The sequence below is a fragment of the Euprymna scolopes genome, chromosome 21 (assembly GCF_053919585.1).
Source record: "Euprymna scolopes isolate OS-2025 chromosome 21, ASM5391958v1, whole genome shotgun sequence".
Classification (NCBI taxonomy): domain Eukaryota; kingdom Metazoa; phylum Mollusca; class Cephalopoda; order Sepiida; family Sepiolidae; genus Euprymna; species Euprymna scolopes.
In genome coordinates, this window is record NC_136502.1 from 50,621,165 (window position 1) to 50,649,163 (window position 27,999).

The 27,999-nt window shown below is 38.1% G+C and overlaps 1 protein-coding gene across 2 annotated transcripts in view; it reads left to right on the forward strand.

The window, feature by feature from the left end:
* Positions 1 to 27,716, forward strand: part of LOC145242270 (uncharacterized) — a 51,176-nt gene extending 23,460 nt beyond the window's left edge. Inside the window, exons 1-2 of one of the 2 annotated variants that reach the window (XM_080105283.1) lie at positions 16,491 to 16,904; positions 26,465 to 27,716. In XM_080105283.1, coding sequence (XP_079961409.1) covers positions 26,684 to 27,610 — 927 coding nt within the window. In that variant the 5' untranslated portion in view covers positions 16,491 to 16,904; positions 26,465 to 26,683 and the 3' untranslated portion in view covers positions 27,611 to 27,716. Of the gene's footprint in view, positions 1 to 16,490; positions 16,905 to 26,464 lie in introns of those variants that run through there. The other variant, XM_080105284.1, reaches the window with a different exon arrangement.
* The last annotated feature ends 283 nt before the right edge of the window (positions 27,717 to 27,999 follow it).

Consider the following 27,999-nt stretch of genomic DNA (forward strand, 5'->3'; position numbering starts at 1 on the left):
TTACAAATTCAGAATTTTCCTTTACCTGGCGACTTGTCCGGAACGCACTGCCCCTCCTTGAGGAACTCAACCTTTACAATGAAGAAACCTGGGTCTACTGCCTGTGCTGCGACGAAGACATGAGAGAAACAGCCGGTCATGCCTTTTTCTGATGTAGCAGGCTCAAGACCCTCCTAGGGTACGTCAACGAGGTAACGGCTTGCATCGATGCCAAGCGCTGGCTTGAACTCGATGAATCATATTTTGTGGAGAACATTGATCCGCCGCTGCCTAGGGAGAAAAGAATTTTTTTTTAGCGATACTAGCAGTAGCGAGGATGGTCATATGGATTACATGCCTCAAGCGAGTCCGCGAAGGGATATCTGTTCCGGATAGGGATCTGATAGTCTACTTTAAACATCTGCTTAAAGTAAAGATCAGATGCGATTGGAAGAGGTTGCCTCGAGTGGCCTTTGACAAGAGGTGGGTGCATGACACTAGCTTGTGCATCTGACGAGGTGACAAGTTTTAATTCGTGTTACCACCATAGGCATGGCACATGCGGTACTGGGTCCTACGGAGCCCATCCCGCTAGGTTAGACAAATAAAAAGTAAAGAGACGCTTGACTGGTGGTACAAATGAGATCCTGTCCCCCGATTGTTTGTTTTTTGGCCTAGAGAACCTTCCGAGGCTACCCTACCACTACCCCACCTATCTTTTTGTTTTATCATCCTCTGATCAACCCCTACTTGAAGGTCGCCACCTAATATATTCCCCCCTTTTTTGTTTTTAACAATCTATTTATTTTACTCCCTACACCCGATATGAATTCTTCTCAATCCCCATTAGGGATCTCCCCGCTTGTTTTCGGTGCCCCGGAAAACAGTAGGCGATCTAACTACTTAAATTAGCTTAGGGAGGGACCTGACTAACAATGCACTAATTTTATTTTTTGTACATTTTTTCTATATTTCCCACTCCCCAACACGAACTATTTTTCTTCCAAATTCAAGAACTTTTTATTTTTTCCAATGAATTAAACTTTTTTCACACACACACACACACACACACACACACACACACACACACACACACACACACACACATTTTAATTAAAAAAAAAATGCGCACACACACACACACACACACACACACACACACACACACACACACAGAAATTGCATATATATATCGTTTTTGCAAAAACGCTGGGGTTTTCATTAGTTAGCTTTAGATTCCAAAGAGTGAATGAGGTATTGTGGTAAATGTTGCCAGTCAAGAGTAAAGTCGCCACAGACGCCATTCTTACTTTAGTTACAAAGACCCTGCAACACTCCCCTCCCCAGATCTTAAAGGGCCTTGTGCCTAAATTCGTTTTGTCTTTTAGAGAATTTACTTTTTTAAATTTTTAAATTTTATATTGGAATTTTTTTAATTGTAATTTTTTCTTTAAACGAAATAAATTAAATATAAAGATCAAAGTGTAGTATCTGTTCTCTCAGTTACGAAACTTGATCCACCATCGGGCTTTTGGGCTAGGTTAAGGTGTTTTTTCACACTAACTTTTGTTAGCAAGACCGACCCCTCCTTTGGGGAGTCAGGACCTAAAGGACCGACTCCACATTTGAGGGAGCTTGGACCCGAAAACCGATCCCCTCTTTTGGGAGACTGGAATCTCGGGACCAACACCACTAGCTGGTAGTTGAGACCTGCCTTTGTTGGTTTTTGCATGTTTTTCTTCGTTCCGGTCTCTTCCCTCTAGAGACAGGGGATGGTCTACTTTCTCGCCACTTAATTGGCTGAGCAGCACTCTGATCTGCCAGGCCAAAACTGAGTTTATTTTCGCTGCTCTCCCGTTGGATCGAGCAGACAGGGTTCTCTTTCTTGCTTCCGTTGGGTAGTTAGTGAGTAGGGTGACGTGGGGGTAGGGCGGGTGTTCTGTTTCTGCTCCCCTCTGTGGGCAGAGATGTCTATTCCCTCTCTCTCTTAATTGCGACGTGGCACTCTGACCCGCTAGCACACACTGTGTCTTTCTTCTCTGCTCTCCCCGCTCGCAGGGGGATTCGAGCTGCTAACCCGACATCCCCGTGAGGGGAGGTCAAAAACACTAATCTCTTCTGAGCTCGCTCCTTCCCCTCCACCCCTCCATTCCTCTGGGTTTTCTTTTCTCCCTGCTACACTTTGGTCTGCGTCAGCGGCCAGTAGTTCCACCACCATGATGCCAGGCAGACGGACCATACCGTTCCAAATGCGGAACATCGCACTCCTCGAGGACTCCCCCACGAAGGGAGCTAGACTTTCTTCCCAGAAGATGAAGGCGGAAGGCAAGGTAGGGCCGCAGCCCGCGGCGACCTTGTACGAGAGCGACGGGGTAGAGCCGCAGCCCGCGACGACACCAGGATATGCTACAGAAGCAACGGCTCCCCATGAGGACGACATCTCTGGAAAAGGCGCAGCCAGGACACCAGAGGGAGGAAAGTCAATGGATTTTGGGCCAGTGACACCCATAGGCTCGGAGCCCATCAAAGGAATGCCGGGGCAAGTCTCTCCCGCTCCCCTAAAGGGCGACTCCCCTTCAGTGGAAAAGGAAGACGAGAGCGGCAAATCCGAAGATCTGTTCCTCGACACAATCACCTCCATTAAGTCACTCTTCAAGGATGGAGCGGAAAACTTGGCCTCCAACACTCCCCAAGAGGGCAATGACCAGAAGGTAGTGGAAGAAGAGAGCAGCAACGCACCTGCCTGCGCCGACCTAACCAAACGGGCAGGAACTACACCACCCCCAGCCACCACACATTCTACATCATCTGCCGGAGGTGCATCCCCAGGAGGGGAATCATCACCTAGCCCCAAGGAAAAAGGTGCTCAGCAGCCTCCCAAGAGGAGGAAAGGAGCAACCCAGAGGGACGGCCACAGCCAGGATGCTAACATATTGGTAGACTAGCCAGCGCTGTCCCCCAACATTGAGACGAGCCAAGTGGATCCCAAACCCAGCCAATCCAACAGTAAAGGAGCAGTGCCAGCAACCCCACGCACGGAGCCAGCTAAAACCAAGCACGGCGAGAACACGGCATGGGGTTCTCAATCCCAAGAAGAGCAGCTGACATCCGAGGGCTACAGAGAACTGTTTTCCTCGACTTATAAGGAGTATACAAAAGGAAACATCATCCTTCCCCACCCCGGACAAGTCGAGGAATTGGAAAAGCGGGTTATCTCCCTCGTCACTTAAGACCTCAAAACAAGGAGCCTCACGGGAGTCAGCAAGGAGACAATGATTGAACTCCTTCTGGACCAAAACATTCCGGCAAAATACGTCTGCAGAAGGAGTTATGCGATGTGGGACGTGCTGCTCCCTAGTCAAGAAGAAGCGGCAAGACTGTCCAGGATGGACCGGAACTGGAAAAACATCCGCATCCAGCCGGAATACCTGAACAAACGTAGAACCAATGTCACCGTACTGAATGTTACATGTGACTTAGGGGCCAAACAACTGGGTGCCATACTCAGCCAGTACGGTGACGTGGAGGCTGTTACCCGGGTCAAGGGCCAACGCAACGTGTTGACCGGGGACTACAAAATACGGATGGTCTTGAGCAGAGCAGAATTCAACAAAATTCCGGCGATGCTCAAGTTTGACAAGTGGACAATGTCAGTGATTGTGGAGGGAAGAAAACCACAGTGCTGGCATTGTCAGAAACAAGGCCACATGGCCAAGGACTGCTCAAAAAGAGCCCGGCCAAAGCCCCGGAAAAAACATCAGACAAGGCAACGACTGAGGCAGTCCCAACCAGAGTGCCATCAACGGTTCAGACTCCCCCAGCAGCAGAGGCTGGATGGTCGACGGTCACCAGGAAGGGTAAACCCTCCAAAAACTTACCCAAGCAAGTGGTGATCAAAGACCATCCTGAAAAAGCCACTAGTGTTTTGGCCATGGAAGTGGAGGCACCCTCTTCCTCTGGCAAGAGGAAGCTACAAGAGTCCGAGGAGGAGGAGGGGGCATCCGAAGAAGAGGGCGGCCAACCCGAAACGACCAGCAACAATGCCACAGGGACCACAAAGGAGGAGAGAAAGACGAGTTGGAAGAAAAGCCGGAGAACCAAAGCTACTTTCCCGGACATTACCACCAGTGAAACCCCCTTACCCCCAACCCCCATTCAGCCAGAGCCAAAAAACCCCTCCCCTCCGAAATCCCCCAAGAAGTCATCCCGGCACCCCTCTGGAGACACGGTTAAAGGGACTGAAAATCCCCCAAACCCCCCTACTCAGGACACTCCTCCAAGTCCGGTCACTACTCCCACCCCTTTTCTTCCCCCTCCTCCCCCTCCTACCACCAAAGAAGACCAGGTCACTGCGACGAAAGTCTGTACAGAACGGACTAAGAAATTTCCCTTCCTGCCAGGAGACAGGATATGCGAAACGGGCTCTCTGCTACAAATTCCGGAGTTGAAAGGGAGGCAGAAAGCACAATACGAGAAGCTTTGGAACTTTGTGTTCATTGGGGCGGAAAACATTACCAAGCCCAGTAACTTTAAAGACATGCCAATGCTGACAACCTTTGTTCGGGAGAACAAAGACTCCAGAACTTAAGCCCTCTGGAATATGCTAGAGGCAACGAGGGATGCCATAAAGGGCCAGCAGCTGGTGGACATGGCGCACCCCTTGCTCAGAAAAATAAACTTTCAGTGTGAAGGCAGAATCTCCATCTACTGTCATCCTTCCTTCTACAGGGCGTTAAAATTAACCTTTCCCCTGGACGTGGGAGGCGTGGCTAAGGATGGACAGCCTTCTACGGATTTACTTACCGGTAGCCTTGGCCAGACCTTCTACATCCTCACGGCCGAGGATTTCAGACCCGTCTGTGACACTACTTGAGGTAAGTGAACATGTCTTTGAACTTGGCCACTTTTAATGTGAGGGGCATCAGGTGTCGAAGCAAGGCCTCGCACATTGTGAGAGACTTGGTGTCCCTTAAGGTAGATATTGCAGCTATCCAGCAGACCCACTTTATTTGTGATGAGGATTGTCAGGTGCTGGTGAACGACTACAATGTTTACTCAGCATATGGCAATACTTATAGTCGTGGAGTCTCCTTGCTAGTGAGTCGCACCCTGTCAGCGTTGGTGAATGTTGTTCACGCAGGCGAGGACGGGTGGCTAGTTGTTGTTGATGTTGCCATTAATAGTAGTGTTTTTCGGATTGTCGCTGTTTATGCTCCCAATTCTGCTGTAGAGAGGGCATCCTTTTTTCGATGGTTGGAGGGCTTCTTAGTGGATCCGGAACGGTTAGTTTTAATGGGTGATTGGAATGCAATCCTTGATCCCAATATAGATAAGGTCGGGGGGACTAGTGGGTTGGTGCGGTGTGACAGCACTCTGTTCGACCTGATGGCCTCGTGCGATCTCGTCGACAGATTCCGTCTGGATTATCCGGGGCAGGAGATGTGGACATGGCATCCTGTAGTGCCTTCCCATCTGAGTACTTACTTGGATCAGATGCTAGTTAGAAAAGGCGACGTAGACTTTCTATCGTGCCCCATGTTCCACTTGTTAGGACACTCGGACCATAAACTCGTTATAGCCCGTTTGAACTTAAGTGCTAGGCCTAAACTAGCTGGATACTGGAAGTTCAACAGCACCTTGTTGGAGTTGGAGGACTACCGGTTGAAGGTTACCGAATTAATTCAACAGGCTTTAGTGGGGGCGGTTACAGGGAGTAAGTGGTGGGTTAGTCTTAAGGCCAAAATTAGGCGCTTCTCTGTCCAATACAGCCAATGCCTCACATTAGATAAGGCTAAGGCAAAGAAGCGCTTAGAGGATAAGCTGACCCGGGGTGGTGGAGGGGGGACCCCCTAGAGGTAGCACTAGCTAAACAAGACCTCAGCTGCTTGGCTAGCGAGCGGTATGAAGGTCAAGTAGTTAGGGCTGTGAATGTTGATGCTGTTGAGTGTAAGGCTGCTTTAAAGCACGGTTCGGACGGGTACATTCGTAAAGTACATAACCTGGAAGGACAAACCCTAGTTTCGACTCGGGAGATCTGTGAGGGATTTCGGGAGCATCTATCAGAGCGCTTCACCCAACTACCCGGACTCAGGGTCGAGGAGTTTGGCAGCTATTTGGCTGACTCGCCCTGCCTCACAGCGGCTCGGGCAGCTAGCTGTGATGGTCTTGTTACTGAACATGAGGTCATTACTGCGTTGAAGCAGGTCGGCTACAACAAATCCCCGGGGCTTGATGGTTTACCCTATGAGTTCTACTTGAGGCTGTCACCCATGTTGGTCCCTATTCTGAAGGATATGTTCAACCATTGGTTTGCTCAGGGTTCCATCCCTGGACAGGTGACCAAGAGAGTGATCACATTGCTGAGGAAAGGTCAACGGCATGGTGGGGTGGAAAATTTCGACGATTTTAGGCCCTTGACTCTGCTAAACACAGAGTTAAAGATTTTGGCAAAGATTCTTGCGAATCGTTTGCAGGTTGTCATCACTGACTTGATCGATCCGGACCACACTTATGCTGTGAAGGGGAGATCGACTCAAGACAATTTGCATTTGATATGCTCGATCATAGAGGGGACAGAAGACGATGCTGAAGCCGCGCTGATCAGTTTAGATCAGTCCAAGGCATTCGATAGGGTCGACCATCGGTTCCTGGGAGCTGTGCTAGAGGCCACCGGATTTAATCCGGACTTCCGCAAGTGGATCTTTGTCCTGTATGATAGGCCGACGGTAGCGGTGCAGATCAATGGTAAGCTGTCGGAGTCATTCGCTGCCTCTTGGTCGGTGCGTCAGGGTTGTCCGCTGTCGCCTCTGTTGTACGTCCTGGCATTGGAACCCCTCCTTTGCAAGTTAAGGGACGAGGCGGCTACACCAGTCCTGCGCGGAATAGCCCTCCCTGGAGGCACACGAGCCAGGGTTTCCGCGTTCACTGATGACGTCACCGTGTTCATGTCTTGCCACACAGATGTTCAAGCGGTGGTCGAGGTGCTCGCTCGATACGAAGAAGTCACAGGGGCCATCTTCAACTGCAGCAAGTCTGTCGGCCTGCGGTTGGGGGCCTGGACCGGGGTAAACTCGCTTCCAGGTATTTTCAGCTGGACCGATGGACCGGTCCGTATTCTCGGTGTCTGGTTTGGACTGGGACTTCAGCTGGAAAAGAATTGGTCGGAAGTATATGGCAAGGTCAAATCGTCGGTGAAAACTTGGATTGGAAGGAAATTGTCCTTGAAGGGTCGGGCGGAAGCGTGTGCTACATACTGTCTATACTTCCTCTCCCTGCAGAATGACTAACCCGCTTGCAATGGCGCCTCGATTCACTATTGTGGAATGATGGTAAGCATTATGTCTGCAGAGAGGTCTGTGTCCAGAGTCCAAGCGAGGGAGGCCTGGATCAGCCCAGTCTCTTGTGTCATAGAAATGCCGAGAGATTGGCTTTCCTGGGTCGTTCGCTTGAAGAAGACACTCCTTGGGTCCCTGTGGTTGAGAACTCGTTTCCCAATCTCAAACCCAACCCCCTCAGTAGAAGGTCGTCGTAGACCGAGGGGGGAGTCTAAGTTCTTCTCCGAATGCCGGACCGCTCTTAGAGCTTTGCCGGGGACCAGTGTCCTTGATCAGCCAAGAAAGAAACTTAATCGGGAGCTAGTGGAGGGTACCATGAAGGATTCACTTTGTAGGCGGATGGGATGGTCGATGGAGGTTGTCCATTCTCATTGGAGTAGGGCGCCGGGACGGAAGATTCTGAACAACTCGGAATTTTCCCTCACCTGGTGACTGGTCCGAAACGCGCTGCCCCTTCTTGACGAACTCTGTTGGTATAAAGAACATACGAGGGGCTTCTGTCCATGCTGTGACGAACGCAAGCCTGAAACGATTGGGCACGCGTTTTTTAGTTGTAGCCGGATCCAGCCCTTATTGGAGTACGTTGGGGGGGGGGTAACGGCTCACATCGATGCTGAATGTCCGCTCGATCTCGATGAAAGTTATTTTGTGTACAACATGGAGCCGCCATTCCCCAGGGAGGAAAGAATGGTTTTCCTGGCGATCATGGCAGTAGCGCGCATGGTGATTTGGATCACACGCCTCAAGTTGGTCGGCGAAGGGACATCTGTTCCGGATCGGGATCTGATCATTTACTTTAAACATTTGCTTAAAGTAAAGATCAGATGCGATTGGAGGAGGTTGCCTAGAGTGGAATTTGACAAGAGGTGGGTGGTGCACAGCCCTAGTTTGTGCATCCGTCGAGGAGCCAAGTTTCAATACGTGTTCCCTCCTTAAGCATGGCACGGGCGGTGCTGGGGCCTTCGGAACCCATCCTGCTTAGGTTCTAGCTAAGAAAAACTTAAGAAGGCTCTTGACTGGTGGTATAAATGAGATCTTGTTCCTGATTTTATTTTTTGGTACTAGAGAACCTCTGAGTCTGCCCATCCTATTTGTGCCACATCCTTGCTTTTGCAACATCCCCGGTCACTCCCCTACTCAGAGGTCACCTTCCAACCCCCCTCCACCTGTTGCTTTGTTTTCTCCCACTTCCATTAAGGTATTTTCCCCAATCCCTATTAGGGATCGCCCTGCTTGTTTTCGGTTCCCCAGAAAACAGTGGGGAGGTCTAGTCACCTAGATTAATACAGGGGGGGGGGTCTCACTAACAACCCAGTAGGATTTACCTTTTGTTTTTAATATGAACACTTTTGATTAGTTTTCCCCACTCCACGAACAATCTTTCTCTTTATTCAAAAACTTTTTATTTTCTAATGAAATTGAATTTTATTTTTTCACACATGCACACACACACACACAAAATTTAAATAATAAAAAAAAAATGCATACACAAACACACAGACAACTGTTTATAAATTGTAAATATGGTTTTGATTCTTAAACGCTGGGGATTTATTAGTTAGATTAAGATCCATAGAGTGAATGAGGTATTTTGGTAAATGTTGCCAGTCAAGAGTAAGACTCCAAAGTCTACATTTCTTAATTTTAATCACTTTAGTCACAAAGACCCTGAACCCTTCCCCTCCCCAATTTCTTGTAGGGCCTTGTGCCTAATTTTGTTGTTTAAAAATGTTTTGTTTTTTACTTAATTGTATTTTCAAAATTTTTAAAAGCAATAAAATATATAAACAAGATCAAAGTGTAGTAACTGTTCTTTGGATGCTGCCCTTCCATTTCTTGTTCTCTTTCAGTGGAGAAATCCTCCACGACTGAGACAATTTTTATTTTTGTACCTTTTCTCCATGTTAAAAAACGACCCTGGTGTCTAACTCTGTCCCGTGGGGAGGCATTGTAAATAGGTACAATATAATTGTAAGACTATTTTCTAATCTTAACTCTATGTTACAGAAATGTGAAATATGCTAAATGACACTCATAGTCCCGCAACAGAAGATTTCTGGAATCTTAAAGGTTAACGGATTATCAACGTCTAGCTGGGGAGGAGGCAAATCTTATGACCGCCCCTGGTGGCAAAAATAGTTTCTACACCACTGCTCTTGAAGTCTAATTTTTGCCAATATATAATTTTTTCTGTGGCACTATACGTTTGAATTTTTTGTTTAAATTTTTCGAGAATTCCTTTAAAAATTTTTGTCCAAAAATCTTTAGGCGAAACGCAGTGAAATGGCGGTAAAAATAGCTAGAAAATACTAAAAAGTAATTAAAAGTTGTGACAGCTTCCGTAATGTATAGCTTCAACACATGGATTCTGTGATTTCCTCCGTTTTTCTGTGATCACAAAATATCAGCATTCCAAGATTATGCTATTTTGTTTAAAGTACCATTTATTGTTAGTTCAGTATGTTGAGGGTCGTATTATGCGGGTAGAGGGACTGCAAGTCTAACTCTGCAGGGGATGCAGTTGCTAAGCACAACATTGGTCTTCATGTAAGAATAAATGAAAAAAAAAGGAAACCACAAAGGAGCGAATAATAACTAATCTCAGAAAGTAATTAAGTCCAAGTTTATTAAAAGAAATAAAAAACATTGCTTTTGTTTCCCAAAGCACGATTTAATTTAAGTAACAATGAAGAAAAAAAAAATTCTTTAAAGAAGAGACAATATTTGTTCTCGCCCTCCAGCGATGCTTATAATTTATTATAATTTAAATTATTAACAAAACTGGAGGAAGATGAGAATTCTTCTTGTTTTAATACCACAAGCACTATTAAAAAAATAAAAATAAAAAAAAACACAAAAACAACCTCGTATTTCTTAAATGAGGCTCAAAATAAAGAGGGTACAATAAAATTCAATATAAAAGGTCTTTCTTAAAATGTCTCTTCAGGGGCGTTCCTTTAAGTATTTTACCTCCGATATTACTCATTTCAAATAAGTCGCTTCTGGCTAAATTTTCTTTCTGTAACCTTTCAAGTAAAATGTTTCTGTTTCTATTTTCTTCTCTTGTAAAGGTTTTTTTTCGGTATTATTATACAAACACCGTGACAGCGTTAGGGTTAGGGCTAGGATTAGGGTTAGGGTTTGGGTTAGGGTTTAGGGTTAGGGTTTAGGGTTAGGTTTAGGGTTAGGGTTAGGGTTAGGTTTAGGGTTAGGGTTAGGGTTAGGGGTTAGGGTTAGGGTTAATTCGCTGTCACGGTGTTTGTATAGTTTTACCTTTTTTTCTTCTTAAAAGAAGCTTTCTATCTGACTTTCTCATCTTGACAGAGTTTACTTTTCTCTTGGAAAGGATCTCCACTTCAATAGAAAAGTTTCCTATTAACCGACGGCGACTTCTAACAAAGGGGGAATGTAGCAAATAATATCAGTATACACTTGTAAAATAGAATCGATTCATCTCAATTTTTTCGTTATTCTCAAGATTATTTTAAAAATCTCATATTTTTTACTCTTCTTCATAAAACCGGTGAATTTTCTAAAAAAATTCGCCAAAACGGTTAAAAACCGGAAAAATGGCACCGACAAACGAAATTTAAAAATTTTTTTCTCAAAACTCAAATGATTAATTTCATTTACAGGCCTAGTTGAAAAAAAGAAAAAAAAGCTGAACTATATATAAACTAAAATGAAATAATATTCCCTCCTTTCTAACGTGATTTTATCAGAAGTTTTTTTGAGGGTTGACGAAAGTCCATAAACACCCAAGTTTCACCTTCCCCCTTTTCCTTTGGCTGGCTGCTAAGTGCCTCAAAACCATACGATGACAACAATGATAATGATGACGATGACAAGGATGATGATTGGTGAGTCAGAGTACCGCAACGGAACGCCAACGGAACGCTCCAAAGGCAAGATAAGTTTTTAATGCTTTTACTTATTTCAAGATGTTTTTTTTAAGTTTGAAACACAAGTAGTGCCCAGTTATTAACGACAAGATCTCGAAAATAGTTCGGAATTTAGTGTGTACCAAGTTCGACTTAAATAAACACTTAAAAATAAGTTAGAAGAGTAACTTATCTTGCCTGTGGTAGCAGTTATTTGTTAAATAATAAGATTTTGACACTTTGTCGTTTGTTGGCATGAAAGAAAATGTGAACCTTTTGTAAACAATTTTAATTTTTACATATATTTTACAAAAATAAGTTGTAGCGACAGCTATTGAGCTATATACATCCGGAACAAACTTCGACAGAGACATTCTAATAGCAATCACCGTTTTCAACACGCATGTAAAGATTTTGTATGGAAATTAAGAAACAAGAAAAGTGAATTTATTCCCAAATGATTTAGATAATTATGCGAAAGTCAATGATTCAAAAAGCTTAATCTGAACCGATAAAATAGAATACAAGAAGCTTCAACCCCCAAAAAAATCTTGCTGAGGAGTAAGATTCATTAAAATTTAGTAAAATTAAATTTAGCTTACTTTTGATAACTTTTAACATGTAATTTGCCCATGTGCACAAATACGATAAAAGGACTATGTTATGTTTCGCACGCAGTAATATAACAAATTGTCCAGAATGTTCTAGAACGCTCCTATATAAGCTTTTGTGCATGTAAATCAAATCAGTTCAGGATGCAGTTTTATGGATAAACATCATGCTGCTCAACTTCATCGTGTGGGAGGTAAAACCACCAACATGACTTTGTGCACGTCATACACCTAAATTCTCAGCATGGAAAGTACCATATCAAATGAAAATTAATTCTTCTCAACAAGTTATTTCGCACTGCTGTTTGCATGTGTATTGAACACGCACACACACACACACACACACACACACACACACACACACACACGTCACTTAAGCAAGCAATGACTTTATTTTTCCTCCAGAAAATAACCACGTGTGTTCTCTCTCAACATGAAAATCTATAATCATGAACTTTTTGCCTTTTCTACAAGACACACATCAGCAAGGATTATGTCTGATGAACACTTTTTGCAAAAATCTTCACATTGAAATAATTTGAATTACTTTTTCTTAAACATGTTAATAAGTGTTCTTATTTTATCCCGTACAGCGATCTTGAGTTCTTATTTGAATGTCATTATTTTTCCAAAGTTATTCACACCTTTTTAATTTATGTGGATGTGGATGTGATATCAAATTTATCTTTAACGGTCCCAGTGATACTCTACCACTTTCGATTTATAGACATTCCTGCAACCTTGATGTCTAATATCGACAGATCCCGATTACAAATTGGTTATCATGCCGAACCACATTTTCCACAAAGTAATACTTGATTAAATTTTGCATTAGTATTATCTCTACAATTATATAAGATCACTTTGTGTGTATGTGTGTATGTGACTTTCTTCCCCGTAGGTTTCAAAACAACTAAGCCTCTCTATTGCAAATTTCACACATTGCTAATTTATGTCTGGCAGTGTTCTTATATATGTTTTGTAAAGAAATTTATCCGATAAGTATCGAAAATCGAAAAAAATCCGGTCCTAAAAATATACTTTTTTTCATTATAGGTAAAAAAGATTTACAGGGGAATATTTCACGTTACACCAGCCAAGAGATATAATAAACTCTCGGCAAATGACTTTTTCTAAAAATCGTAGGTTTATTGTCATCTGGAGATATAGCTCAGTGGTAGAACATTCCACTACAGATCGAATGATTCCCTGTTTAATCTTGAGTGTAGCTTACCATTTTATTTTAATTTTTTCTTATTAATGAGTTCAATTTACAATTAAAAAAAAAAAGAGGTAGCTTTTCAAATCTCTGCAAATCAATTTTTCGCTTGCATATTTTAAAACTAATCATTAATCAGAAGTGACTTTTCCAGGGCATTCATCATTAAGTCCAAATATTAGCTGACATGATATTGTAAACAAACACAGACAGAATTTGATGAACCACATTTTCATTATTTTTTAATAATTTTTGCAAATTAGTGACAAAATTAATTTACAAAAACTCTGCTGAAACAAATGACCCATTAAATTATTGCCCAGTTAGCCTCCTGCTTTTCACCAAAATATTTGAATCCTAAATTAATCAAGCTCTAGTCCACCACCGTACAGCTGCTAAACTTCTGCCTGCCCACCAATATGGATTTAGGCAAGCCATTCTACTGCAGATATTCTAACTGTAATCTCTGCACGTTTATACCAAGCATTGGATAAGGCCAGGGAGAGGAGGGCAGTAGGCCTAGATATATCTAGGGCTTTTGACATGGTATGGCACGATGGTCTTTTCATGAAAATAAATCCTATGGTATTACTGGACGAATGCTTAGGTTAGTTAAATCCTTCTTAAATGAGAGAAGAATCTAGGTTGTCTCGATGGGTGTACGTCCAAAAAATTTGATATAAATGCGCATGTACCTTAGGGATCGATCCTTGGACCTTTATTACTTTTGATATTCATAAATGACCTCATAAAAATTGTCACTGAGATGAGTATATTTGCTGACAACACCATGCTTTATAGCAGGCATGTAGGGAAAACTAATGAGCACATATCTAAGGTAATGGCCGAAACCCTAGAGGAAGGCCTTCAATCTGTAGTGGAATGGGGTCAAAAATGGATGGTAATATTCAACGCTGCCAAGAAAAAGCTAGTTTCCTTTAATAATTACATGAAACCTTACCAACCACCAATAGCTATGGCTAAAGATACATTACCTGAAAATACTTTGTTCAAATTCCTTGGCTTAACGTTCACAGGGAACATGAGTTAGAACAGGTACATCATGATCATTGCCAAGGCTGCTGCGAAGAAGGTGAGCTCTCTCTGCTGTGCTAGGAGGTTACTGACGCCTGAAAGTATACTGTACCTCTATAAGGCTACCATTCACCCATGTATAGAGTACTGTTGTCACATTTGGGCTGGTGCATCTGTTGATAGTTTCTCGCTCCTGGAGAGGGTTCAAAAGAATCACCGACCTGATTGGTCCTGAACTGTCATCTAAACTTAAGCCCCTGCGCCATCGACGAAACGTTGCATCCCTCTACCTGTTTTACAAGTATTTTAATGGTGGATGCTCTGACGAACTACAAGCCCTTGTACTCCCTCGATGAAAATACTCCTGACAAATCCAACAAGCAGCAAAGTCCCACCCCTACACAGTCGAGATCCCTAGATGTAAGAAAGCCTTTTACTCTAATAGCTTCTTCCCCAGAATTGCTAGATTTTGGAATTCTCTTCCAGATTCCTGCTTCCCCAACGATACTGACATGCAGAAGTCCAAATGTAATGTGAACAGACATCTTGCGACTTAGGTTCCTACATCAAAGTGGCAATGTGCCTTGCTTGGGGTGAAAATGTAATTAAAAAAAAAAAATAAAAAAAAATAAGAATTTTACAATTTTTATATAACCAAACAAGCAAATGCCATTTTTTTTTCTAATAATTGAATTAAATAATAATTACAAACATCATTTGTAGTAAAGTAGCTTCAATATTGTTATTTTAAGCTTTATATTTTTTGTTTGTAGTCCCTGTCGGTCACCTTACATTACGACAACTCGCGTAAATGACAAATTGCAGAAATAATTGTTGTAAATTTTTAAACTTCAACAGTAATTGTCTGTATTTTTGAGATGAGGTGTTTTCATTGATTGAGATTGTCGGACTGACTTCCTCATCTTGGTTGTTATTGTCACTACGTTTCGGCTGTTTTGCCCTCTGGCCTTCGTCAGGTGAACCGTTTGTTAGGAGTCTCGAACCCAACCCTTTATTATTATTACGGGGGTACCATGTTCGAACTCCAGCTAGGCTTTGGGACATAGTTGCTGATTCTCTGTTTTCAATGTTACTTTTTCACTGCCTTCGTTTGGGTAACTGTAAACTTTGATACAACGTCTAGGACCACTCGGCCATATGTCACTAGGACAATTCTTAGTTGGTTTTTGTTAATGTTAAACCTATGTTGTTATTCAAGGTTTTCTCTCTCTATCAGAGGTGTCCAAATTGCATTCAGCTCTATGCTTGGTTTGCTCAGTAGGTTGTTATGTCCGAGCATGTGAGCTATTTCTTTAAGTTTTCTCACTTTCCAGTGGGTCTCTCTGTTTATTATTTTTACTTCATCCCATAGGGGGCGATGGTCCCCCCTCTCCATCCAGACATGGTTGGCTATACCCGATTTTTCCGTCTCCCCTTTAGTTACTGCTTTTCGGTGTTCTTCCACCCTTACTTTAAGGGGGCGGCATGTTTCACCCTTGTAAACCTTTCTGCAACTGCATGGGATGGAGTATATGCAGTTTTTGGTCGTGTTCTCATCCATGCGGGGCTTCACTCGTACCAGGTGTCGTCTGAGTGTTGACTCGCTTTTGAATACCGTCCTGATGTTGTAGGGGGCACATATTCTCTGAATCTTTTCGGAGATGCCTCGTATGTATGGTAGGCAGACCGTTGGAGGTTTTTGGGTTTCATTCTCCTCTCTTATACTATTAACACGTCTGGTGGATAGTATGCTATCGGGGTAGTTGTTACGACAGAGAGTATTCTTCAACCTGACCATTTCTTGGTGGTATGTAATGGTGTCGCTACTTATTGTCGCTCGACACCATTACAATACGTAGTGACAATAACAACCATATTCTTATTTTTTGTTATCTATTCTTCAAAACATTCTCTTCTTAATAGTATGTAGGCAAAATTCCGCTTTCTAAAAGAAAATCTTTAACTGACTTTTAAAGATTTACAAGTAGCGTTTTTCCGTAAACAATAATTAAAACATTTTTATGCTAATCTGAAAAATAATTATTAATAACATATGCAACGAATTTCACACTTCAAAATACCAAATGATGGAAAATGAAACGCATTTAAAATTCGGATTTTCAATCGCAAAATTTGAAAAAACAGCTTTTTTTTCTTTTTTTTTTTTTTTTTTTGTAATTTCTAAAATCTTCATCCTCCTTCCCCCATACAAGAAGTATATATTCACTTCTGACATTTTATTTTATGAGTAGGGCCAGGGGTGTCTACGAATGAAGACGGAAGGGGGGGGGGTATGTGGGCAACAAAAATGTATGTATTGATTATGAAAAAAATTAGACTTTTGAAAAGGTTATTCGGAAACTCGGTTATTCTTCACCTAATACTCGGGGAAAATTACATATTTTTTAATTTAATTCATTTATTTTTTATTCATCATCATCATCATCTGCTGCTGCTGATTTTTTGTAGATATTTAGAAAGACTTCCTGAAACCTTACACTCCCGCCGTCACTGCAAAACAAAAAAGAGACTATAAAGACTAGGAAAGTGAACCTCCTAGGGCTGGACAGAACTGTATCTTAGCTCAACAAGAACAACAGCTGTCGAACTGATTGTGAAGGACGTATCTCCAACACACCTACTAATACGATGTCACGAACGTATTTTTAATTGTGTATGAGCGTAGTATGAATAGCTTTATTAGAAAAAGAAAGTGAGCTAAGTTATGCCGCCTATCGGAACTCACTAATAAAGGAAACCATATACCTTGGCTATAATGCATTTCTAAATAAAGAATACACGTGAATGTTTACGTATTCGCTACACACACACATATAGATAACAGGTCTGTATGCGATTTTCTATTATGACAATCGATAATATTTGTAATGGTTTCTATTTTAACCTCAATATAAGTATGTTTCATGAGCTAAAAAGCTGTCCTCCAACTTAATGAAATATCAGAGTAAGAAGGGTAAAAAACAGTTATTCGGAAGTATTATTGATTGCTCTATGGGAATTGACTATTCTACTAAGACATGCATAATGCATTTAACCATTATGTATTTTAACATTTTAAAATATTTTACAAGTCCGCATGTTAAAAGTGGGCAGTTTTTATAGGATAATGACATTGTCTATTGAATCTTGCAAGTTTTAACGTGTGGACTCGAATTGTAAGCTTTGTTAAGTTGTTAAAATACATAATAGTTACATGCATCTCTTAATAAAATAGAGTTACTTCCCTTGGAACAATCAGTAATGCTTTCGATTAACACACACACACACACACACACACACACACACACACACACACACACATATGACGGTTGTAACATTTTTACACTTCAAACGTGTTTTTCTACCGACTACATGCGTATATACTGAGTAGCTTTTAATTTGAAATTTAATAACAATAATAATAATAATAATAATTGCGCATCTACACTATTGGAACGAAATTTCGGAAATCGTAAAACGTAATTTCACATGAAAATAATGGTATCTACGTATTATTCCTCATATTTTTATAGGCACCGCCAAAACTGGGGGGGGGGGCAGGTAAGTACTTCTTGACGGACCGTCTTTTTAAAAATCTACTAACAATCAGGTAATTATCAGATCAATACGAAATTTTCAGCGATTATTAAGAGAAGAATGAACTTTATAGCAGTGTACTTATTTTTCATAAACGATATTTATATATATATATATATATATATATATTTTGCTTACAACCCCCCTTGTTTTGAGGGGGTACAAATATGCTTAAAATAATCATCTGAAACTGAACACAACATATTGTGTTGTTGTAAGGGACAGAATTATAGATTAAAAAAAAATTGTTTGCATACCTTATTTTGACGTCTGAATATCAGAACTTCGATTGTGTTTAATTATCCCGCTTTTGAGTTTTGAAGTGTTAAATTCGGTGAATATGTTAAGTAAAATAATTAAGCAAAACAAAAAAAAATTTTTTTTAATATTTATACGAAAAAAGCCATTTTAAAATCTTTGATGAATAAATTAACAATTGTTTTTTAGCGAGCCGAATAATGCATAACCATTATTAAACAGGGCATGCTTTGAAGAATCGATACAAAAAAAAAATTCGATAAATATTGTGCCCTTTGTGTTAAAAATAGCATCATTTTTTCAATCCCGTTTGAAAACGTTTGCCGCCTTTCGACTAAACGCGCTGAAATAATTGTTTTTATTCTGCTTTAAATTGCACCCCCCCCCCCCGATTTTGGGGAGCCTGGCCCCCACACACATACACATTAAAAACCAAACTCATACAAATGGTCACCCATCTGGTACTGGCCAGGCTCAGCGTTAATAATACATTGAAATTTTCGTCACTGAAAAGTAAGTTTTTTTTTGCCTGTTTGGTCTTCCATAGTTTGCTTTTTATCAAATGCAAACGTAAACACTGTCGATCTAGACTCTAGATCGACGCGAAGTAACTGGTTGCCTATATGAATAAGTGGAATTATTTGAAATCCAAGTACTTATATTATAATATTTTTGCATATTCTCTTAGAAAATCATCCTAAATCATAGTTAGACAATAAATAAATTAATTAATTATTTCAAAAACCGTTTTTTTTTTTTTTAATATTTATGTACGTTTTTTGTGCAAGACAAAAAATGTCAATTGTTAACTTTTGGGGAAAATTTAACATTTAAAATTGAATTAAAAATACTAGAAAAAGTTTTACATTATTCTGTTTTCTATATGATAAAATTCAGGGTTTTATCTTTCTGGAAAAAAAAAATTACTCAGAAATAATGGATTTTAATAAATGTAATTTTGTTTTAAAAAACAACAACAACTTGATTTTTCGGCCATTTTTGGCGGTGCCTATATTTTTAAGATGATTATACCCGAAAATTATGAAAATCGATAAGGTAGAAAATTATTTATTAAAGAAAATAAAAAATAGAATTTGCTGAAAACGATCGTAAGACACAAGAGAGTTCAAAAGGGAGATAATTTTCCGTTTCCATTTAAACAAGATGGCCGCAATTTTTTCACCTGCTAACACGATTAAAGTTGTTTTTTTTAATCATGCAGTAATATTCAGTTTCGACTGCAAAATTTAGAAGCTACCATTGTAACTTATTAGAAGTGACAAAAAAAAGCAATAGAAACCTTTGTTTTAATCTGAAAACGCCATTTATCGACTACAAAATTTCGTCCAAATAGTGTAGAAGCGCAATAATAATAATAATAATAATAATAACTATTTTTCTCTTCATACACAATTTTTTAATCGCATTGTTTACACAATCGATCTATTTGGAAAAAAAAAACCAGTTTACTTTATCGAAAACATTTATTTCGATTTTTCTGTGTATTCTCATATTTTGTTTAAATTTTTCAACGTCTAGATTGAAATTAATATTATTTCCTTTATTTATTACTAATTAACAGCTGAAAATTTTCACATTTTTAACAGAATAGAAGATATTCAAATTCTTTCTCCATGTCCCCCCCAAAAAAAGCCCAATTTTGTTGATATTTTTTAGCATCATAAGACAACAACAAAATAAGAATTTTCAAAGACAAACGTGAAAGTTTTGCATAATTTATTTAATGATGAATGAGTAAATTCCAAATTCCCTTTTCACACATTTACAATTCATGTGATGCTTGTTGTGTAGAGGATTAAATTTACAATTCATGTGATGCTTGTTGTGTAGAGGATTAAATTTACAATTCATGTGATGCTTGTTGTGTAGAGGATTAAATTTACAATTCATGTGATGCTTGTTGTGTAGAGGATTAAATTTACAATTCATGTGATGCTTGTTGTGTAGAGGATTAAATTTACAATTCATGTGATGCTTGTTGTGTAGAGGATTAAATTTACAATTCATGTGATGCTTGTTGTGTAGAGGATTAAATTTACAATTCATGTGATGCTTGTTGTGTAGAGGATTAAATTTACAATTCATGTGATGCTTGTTGTGTAGAGGATTAAATTTACAATTCATGTGATGCTTGTTGTGTAGAGGATTAAATTTACAATTTATGTGATGCTTGTTGTGTAGAGGATTAAATTGCATGTTTTCGACTCTGACATCAAAATGCGACAACAAAGGACGAATTTACTTATATACAAACAATACATTTATTTATTAACAATAGAAAAACATAAGAGCATGTGTATGTGTGTGCACATATGATCAGGCATGGGTCTGGATTGTCCATTACAGTTGTTGGAGAAATTAATTGAATTGATCATTGTAGTCATTAATGTTTATGATGAAATTAAATTACACTTACTTCGAGTATAGGTGGAAATTTGCTCTTTGATGGCGTGTATTTTGGATCAAATGCAAGTTGTGTGCGTTCATAATTGTGTAGAGATGAAAAGAGAGCAAGAGAAAAAAAGGAAATTGAAGGAAAAGGTCAAAATAAAGTGTCTCTGTGTGTTTGCACCAGACACAAACCTGATTTAGCAGTCGTAACAGTTCATATAGTTGCTTAGTTCTGCTATTGTATGCCTTCAGTGAATTGCTGATGTTGGTTGGTCTGGCCAGTCTGGCTATAGGATATTGACCATTCTAGAAGCCAGGCTTATTCTTAATATTGCAGGCTGCAACTCCTCTTATCCTGAACAAAATTAATTTTTTATTTTTTAGTATTGAAACTGATTTTAAATACAGATTATAATTTCCCCTACTCGATGTCAGTGCCTAAAACTAAATGAAAATGCAATGAACAAAGATCCTTTCCTAGAACTATGGTCGTGTGGAACACAATACCGTGAGGCTGCTTCTCAGCTGATTATGCAAATCTTATAAATACATTCAAAACTTTTGCAAAGTTTTTTGTAGTTGAAAAATAATTCTTAGATTCTACTTCATATGTTTTCAGCTCTTTAATTTTTATTTAAATCCCCAAGTATGTTGATCACTCTTCATTGAACACATTAATTTTATTAATTAATTTTAGCTAAGTTTTTTTAATGCTTTGAAAGTTTTCAAGATGTGAAATTTAAAAAAAATAGTTCAAGACTTTTGACATAAAGTAGAAGTGTTGATCCAGATTCTTTATTGAAACTCTTTAATCTTTCAGACATTAATTATTGTCTTTATTTTAAGTAGCTCTATTTTTTGTCATCTAAATACTATCTAATTACAAAAATGAATCGAAGTTTTGCAATATTTTAATACTTGCTACAGTGAAAACTTTTCAAACACTGTTGAGAAGCTATTTGTATACGTTTATCAGAAGACTTTATTTAGTCTTAAGAAAAAAAATGTTTTGTTGAATGACTAAGTAAATTATACTGAATATCTCCAAAGATTTTTTTGGAATAAATTTTTGTAAGGTACTTGCATTCTGTGTTTCTTAATTACTATATTCTTATGAAAGTGATTTTGTAAAGAAGAGAGGAGAAGGGAAGAGACGATTACTTTACTCACTCAGAATTATTTTTTGTATGAGTCAGTGGGAAGAAAAAGAATGACGGATTCTTTTGTGCACAAAACGATATTCACCAATTTAAAACATCAATTTCAACACTTCAGAAAGTCCACATTTACAAGGTCTAGTCAAATGTTTGGCAATATTTGAACATTTGCAAATTTGTATATAAATGATTAAAATAGTTTGAACTGTATAATGCAATATTTGAATATTTGCAAGTTTATATATCAAATTATTAAAATAGTTTGATCTGCATGAGACAATATTCAAATATTTGTTAGTTTATATATAAAATGCTTGAAATAGTTTGAACTGCAAAAGACAATATTTTGATATTTGTTAGTTTGTATATAATAAGTAAAATACAAGGAGGAACGGGAAAAAATGTCTCCCAAAAGAAAACAACACTACAGCTTTATTTTAAAACTTTTATTGAAAAAAATCAATTCAGGTAACTTGATTATATAGTAGAGCTGACATCTATTTAATGTAGCCGCCTTCAGCCTCTAATCACCATGATGATACAGGTCTGGGACTGGGAGCATGCCTCTTCCCTAAGCACTGGTGGGAGCTCAGAAAATACTCAGCAGATTGTGGCGATCAGGCTGGGTTTGGTATTGTGGGAGGTCTTGGCCGTTTTCAAAGTTTTGTGTTTTGTAATTGGCTACTACTTATAATGTTGGACAGAGGTAAATTCTCTAATTCTCTAAGTGGTGGGCTATCCAGATATTTTCTACAAATTTGAGAGTTCTTTGATTTTTGTGCGAAGGAATTAATCATTGAAAGTTCCTTCTTTTTCTGAAAGGAAAAATCTTGAGCAAAGCTGACAAGTTTTCTGAGGCTTTCACAGTTCACAGATACCTGTGGTGTGGATAGGTGGGGGGGTTATACCTTTATTGCCTCTGTTACAGGTTTCCTTTTTGGGACTGGGGATCGATGTTGGCGGGGTAGATTCTTTTTTTGTTTGTTAGAAACTACTCTAACAGTATATGTGGATGCAGTGCATGGTGGTAACTGGACTCTACCACTGCTATTATTACCAAGTGGGCTGTTCACCTAATCCTTAATTGGTTAGGGTGAAAGGTTATTTAGGCTTGGTTTCTTTGCAACCAGTCTGCACCTAATGTCAACTCTCAATCTAAGTCTGGGGTGATATAAAACCTAGATGAAGTTTTCGCCTTCTTCATTTTAATAGACACATGGGACATGCTTTTTAGTGGCATCCTTTGCCCATTAGCAAGAGTAACTGTTAGGTTAGAACCCCTTAACTCTCCTTTATGCATTTTTAACTCTTCAAAAACTGATGTTAAGTGTTGAGACCTGTTGAACAGAGTGCAATCACCATACTGAGTGTGAAGTGTTTTCCAGTAACAGAGATGGCGGCAGTAATTGCTAGTAACGAAGATGGTGGCAAAGAATCAAATGCTGTCCGTGACGTAGTTAATGGCGAACTAATTGAATCTAAAATTCAACAATTTTTATAGTAACTTTGGAAGATTTTCATTAGTTGGTTAGCACAGCCGGTGGTTATAAAAATGATTGTCAAAGTCATTGGTGTCATACCCCCATTAGGAGTCAAAAACATTTTACACACACCCTTTTTGGTATAATGGAAAATCCTTTTGGATTCAATTTTGGTTTGACTTGAGAAAAGGAAAGAAAAATAAATAAATAAAAATAAACAAATAAATGAACAAATAAAGATAAACCAATAAATGAACAAATAAAAATAAACCAATAAAATAATTTATTTTATTTTATTTTTTTTTTGTTTTGGGAGAATTTGTCTTTATTCTCATTGGTCAAAAAGAATTAATATATTGGTATATGTGCAAAAGAAGCCATCTTTTTTTTTGTAAATCACATGGAGATTTTTTTCTATAAATGCAAAACAATCTGAACCAAATATATGCATTTTGTTCATTTAAGGTTTTACACCGCAAAACGCTTCATACAGTGTTTTGCCTAATCTTTTATTGAACAATCTATTTCTGATATATGCTGCTTCTATTAAAGTATAAGTCCATAAACTATGTGCCAATTTCGATTCGATGAGTAGGCATCTTCTCATCTCAAAAAGGATTCGTCATGCTCTTTTGGAAGGGGGAATACAATGCAGATTTCTCATGTTTAATACGGTGGTTAATTAATAGAAGTTCAAAGTCTTTACTAGTAAATTCAGTCCCATTGTCTGAACAAATGCATTTTACCGAGCCGTACGGGGCAATATCAGCTAAATATTTTTTAGCGGCGAGGATAGTGTCGGATTTGTTTTTTAGAAAATAAACTATAATTAAACTGGAAAAATCATCAATAAAGTTCAAAACGTACCTTAGATTATTTCTCCTCATCAGGCTGATCGGACCTGCTAAGTCACAATGCACAAGTGAGAGAATTTCCGTAGCCTTTTTGTCTGGCGTTCGGATTATATATTTTGTCATTTTCCCCTGTGCACACACATCACAATTTGGGAAATCGTCTGGAGGTATTATTTTCATGTCTTCAACTACATTTGGTAATTTTTTAATATCAGCTGTATTGCAATGTCCTAGAATTTTATGCCAGGTTTCCAAGTCATGACAGGCAGTTTTTGAGGGAACCATACTTTTTAAATAATATAGTCGGCCATTTTCTTTAATGTCAAATACAGTTCCATTGGGGTATATCAATTTTGACTTGTTTTGGCCAAATTTATATTCACGCCTTGTTTAATTGCAGCCTACACGGAAAATATGTCTTGCTTGAATGTAGGTATGAACAGAGCATTTTTTAGAATACAGTTACAGATTTCGCCTTTATTATTTTTAGGGATATTTTAGTATCGCCTCTTTTCAAGACCATATCATTTATTTGACTACTGTCGGCAAGTTCAATGAAATGACTTTGTGGATTAAAGTTTGAATCAAAATTAATAAAATCAGATTCCTTGGTGATAACGTGTGCTAGCACCACACTCTATAAGGAGATTTTTACCGTTTGTGGTATTGTCAAAGTTACATGTAAATAGAAATGTATGTTCTTCCTCAAAGTTCTCAACATTTTTTACAGAGTCCATTTTAGAGCGTTTTTATTGGCATTGGAAACTTTTGTGGTTGGGTCGTCCACAATTATAGCAGATAATTTTATTCTTTTTCTTGGGAAAATTACTTTGGGAACACGTTGCGGTGAGGTGCGTAATTTGGTGGTGTCTGTTTTCAAGAAGCATTTTTGAACTTCATAATATTGCTGGAGTTATTATTGTCCACAAGCATACGATTAGTCTCTTCAACATCACAACATAAAGAAATCAAATGACTCGGAAACATGTTCTTTATTGCACATTTAGTGCTTTTTGAAAAATCTAGAGTATCTTTATATACATAATGTTTCGGAGACAGTTGAATTGAGGAATTTACTGCATCAACATTTGTTAGAGTTCTGGCAAAACTAGGAAAGCCAAATGCTTTTCTTTGTAATGTCTGTCCATTAGCTCTAAAATTAGCAACCCATAATAAAGTACTGTTCCGAATTAATATGGGCTCGTGTCTTTTAAGTTCAAATGTGCCAAATCATTTTCAAACATCCTTCATATAAATTTATTAAAATACTTTGAGCTGCATGAGACAATATTTTGATATTTGTTAATTTGTGTATTTAGTGATTAAATCGTTTATGTTACATGACGCAATATTTGATTATTTGTTAGTTTGTATATAAAATGATTAAAATAAACTATTTTAATCATTTCATACACAAGCTCCATAAGGAAATATTTATATACTTGTTAGTTTGTGTAAAAACTGATTGACATAGTTTAAGCTGTGTGAGACAATATATGAATATTTGGAAGTTTGTATATAAAATGAATAAAGTAGTTTGAGCTCCATAGGGCAATATTTGAATTATTGTTTGTATTTGGTATGATTAAAATTATTTCAGCTACATAAGAAAATATTTAGATATTTGTTAGTTTGTATATAATATGATTGAAATTGATTGAGCCTCATGATACAATAATTTGATATGTGTTAGTTTGTATATAATATGATTGAAATTGATTGAGCCTCATGATACAATAATTTGATATGTGTTAGTTTGTATATAATATGATTGAAATTGATTGAGCCTCATGATACAATAATTTGATATGTGTTAGTTTGTATATAATATGATTGAAATTGATTGAGCCTCATGATACAATAATTTGATATGTGTTACTTTGTATATAATATGATTGAAATAATTTCAGCTGAGACAATATTTAGAACTTTGTCACTTTGAATATAAAATGATTAAACTAGTTTAAGTTGCAAAAGACAATATTTCGAATATTTATTAGTTGCAAAAGTGAATATTTCGAATATTTATTAGTTTGAATATAAAATGAATGAAATAGTGTGAGCTCCATAAGGCAATATTTTAATTATTTTTAGTTTGCATTTGATGAGATTAAAATAATTTAAGCTGCAAAAGACGATATTTTCAATATTTGTTATTTTGTATATATAATGTTTAAAATAGTTTCAGCTGCCTGAGACAATATTTTTAATATTTGTTAGTTTGTATGCAAAATGATTACAATAGTTTCAGCTGCATAAGGCAATATTTGGACATTATTTAGTTTGTTTATAAAATGATTAAAATAGATATAAAGCTATATAGATATATATAGTATAAGGATATATTCGGATGTCTGTTAGTTTGTATGTAAAATAATTTACCTAATTTGGGCTGTGTAAGGTACATACTCTGCTTTATATTACTTTAGTGTTCAAAGCACAAACAGTGAAGCATTGTTTCTCACCTATAAAACTTTTCCAAAATATTACAAAACTTGATATGCAATAGAAATGTCGATTCAGAATTATCATCCTCTCATACATTTCAGACACAACCATTTTTATAAGCAATATTTTGCTTTACTTTTTGTCTGTTTGTCACGCGTATTGATGTATTGTTTAATTAAATCTTTTATTTGTTCACAGGTAGCAACAGAAAATACTTTTGTAACTCATGGGACTCTTAATTGACAATGAACTCTACTTTAAAGAAATGTACATTAATCTACACTAGAGACCCTCTCATTTGTGAAATTAGACACCGTATACTTCTAGGCCATATTTCGATTTCCAAATCTTAAGTGCAAATGTCTTTGTGAAACGAACAGGATTCAAACTTTGTAAAAAAAAAAAGAAAAAGAAAACATGAAAAAACATACTGGAGATAAACCTCATAATTGTCAAGTGTGTGGTTCATCGTGTTTTACAAGATCTCAACTCGAGATACATATGCGAACTCACACTGGAGAAAAACCATATTCCTGTGAAGCATGTGGTTCAGCATTTACAACAAAACAGAATTTACAGCGACACGTACAAATTCACAGTGGAGAAAAAAATCATTCCTGTAATGTGTGTGGGTCATCGTTTACAACGAAATCTGATCTAACAAGACATGTACTAATCCACACAGGAGAGAAACCATATTCATGTGAAGTATGTGTCTCATCGTTTACAACAAAATCTGATTTAAAAAGACATATCAAAATTCACACGGGAGAGAAACCTTTTTCTTGTGAAGTGTGTGCGGCATCGTTTACAACAAAATCTGATCTAAAAAGACACATACATGTACACACAGGTGAGAAGCCACATTCCTGTGATTTATGCGATGCATCATTTGTAACCAGACATGAGTTAAAGCTGCACATACGAAAACACACTGGCGAACGACCATTTACTGTGAAAAAACCTTATGCCTGTGAATTGTGCAGCTCATCATTTGTAACACCATCTAAGTTAAAAATACACACATTAATCCACACTGGGGAGAAACCTTATTCTTGTGAAGTGTGTGGCTCAGCATTTACAACGTCATCTACGTTAAAGGTGCATATACAAATCCACACTGGGATTAAACCTTATTCTTGTGAAATATGTGACTTTTCTTTTACAAGAAAACAGAATCTAAAGGCTCACCTACGAGTTCACACTGGCGAGAAACCTTATTCTTGTGAAATATGTGGCTTATCATTTGCATGGAAAAAAACCTTAAAGGCCCACATGAAAACACACAATAGAGAGGGTTTGTCAAGATGCACAAACATAAAGAAACTCTCTTCTCCAAAGTAAACAGTGTCCGAGAATTCTAATAAAAATTAATATTCAGAAATCAAGCTTAAAATATGGATAAAATCTTAATTCTGAAAACCAACTCCAAATTAAATTTTAAAAGAAACAATTTATATTCATCTGAAGTTTGCAGCTCATCAGTTTCACATAAATCAAGTGAATATATATTGGTGAACTTGTGTCTATCTATATATATAAAAGCGAAAATGTATGTATGTATGTACGTGTGTTTGTATGTCTCGCAAAACTTTTGACACAGGCCACGGATTTTCACGAGATTGATATCATTTTTAAGCTCGAACATTCGCCCAACAAATATGGCAAAATTGGCCAAAAACATTAATTCCTTCACCCGAAAATCATCAGTTTTATACAGGGAGGGGGCAGCA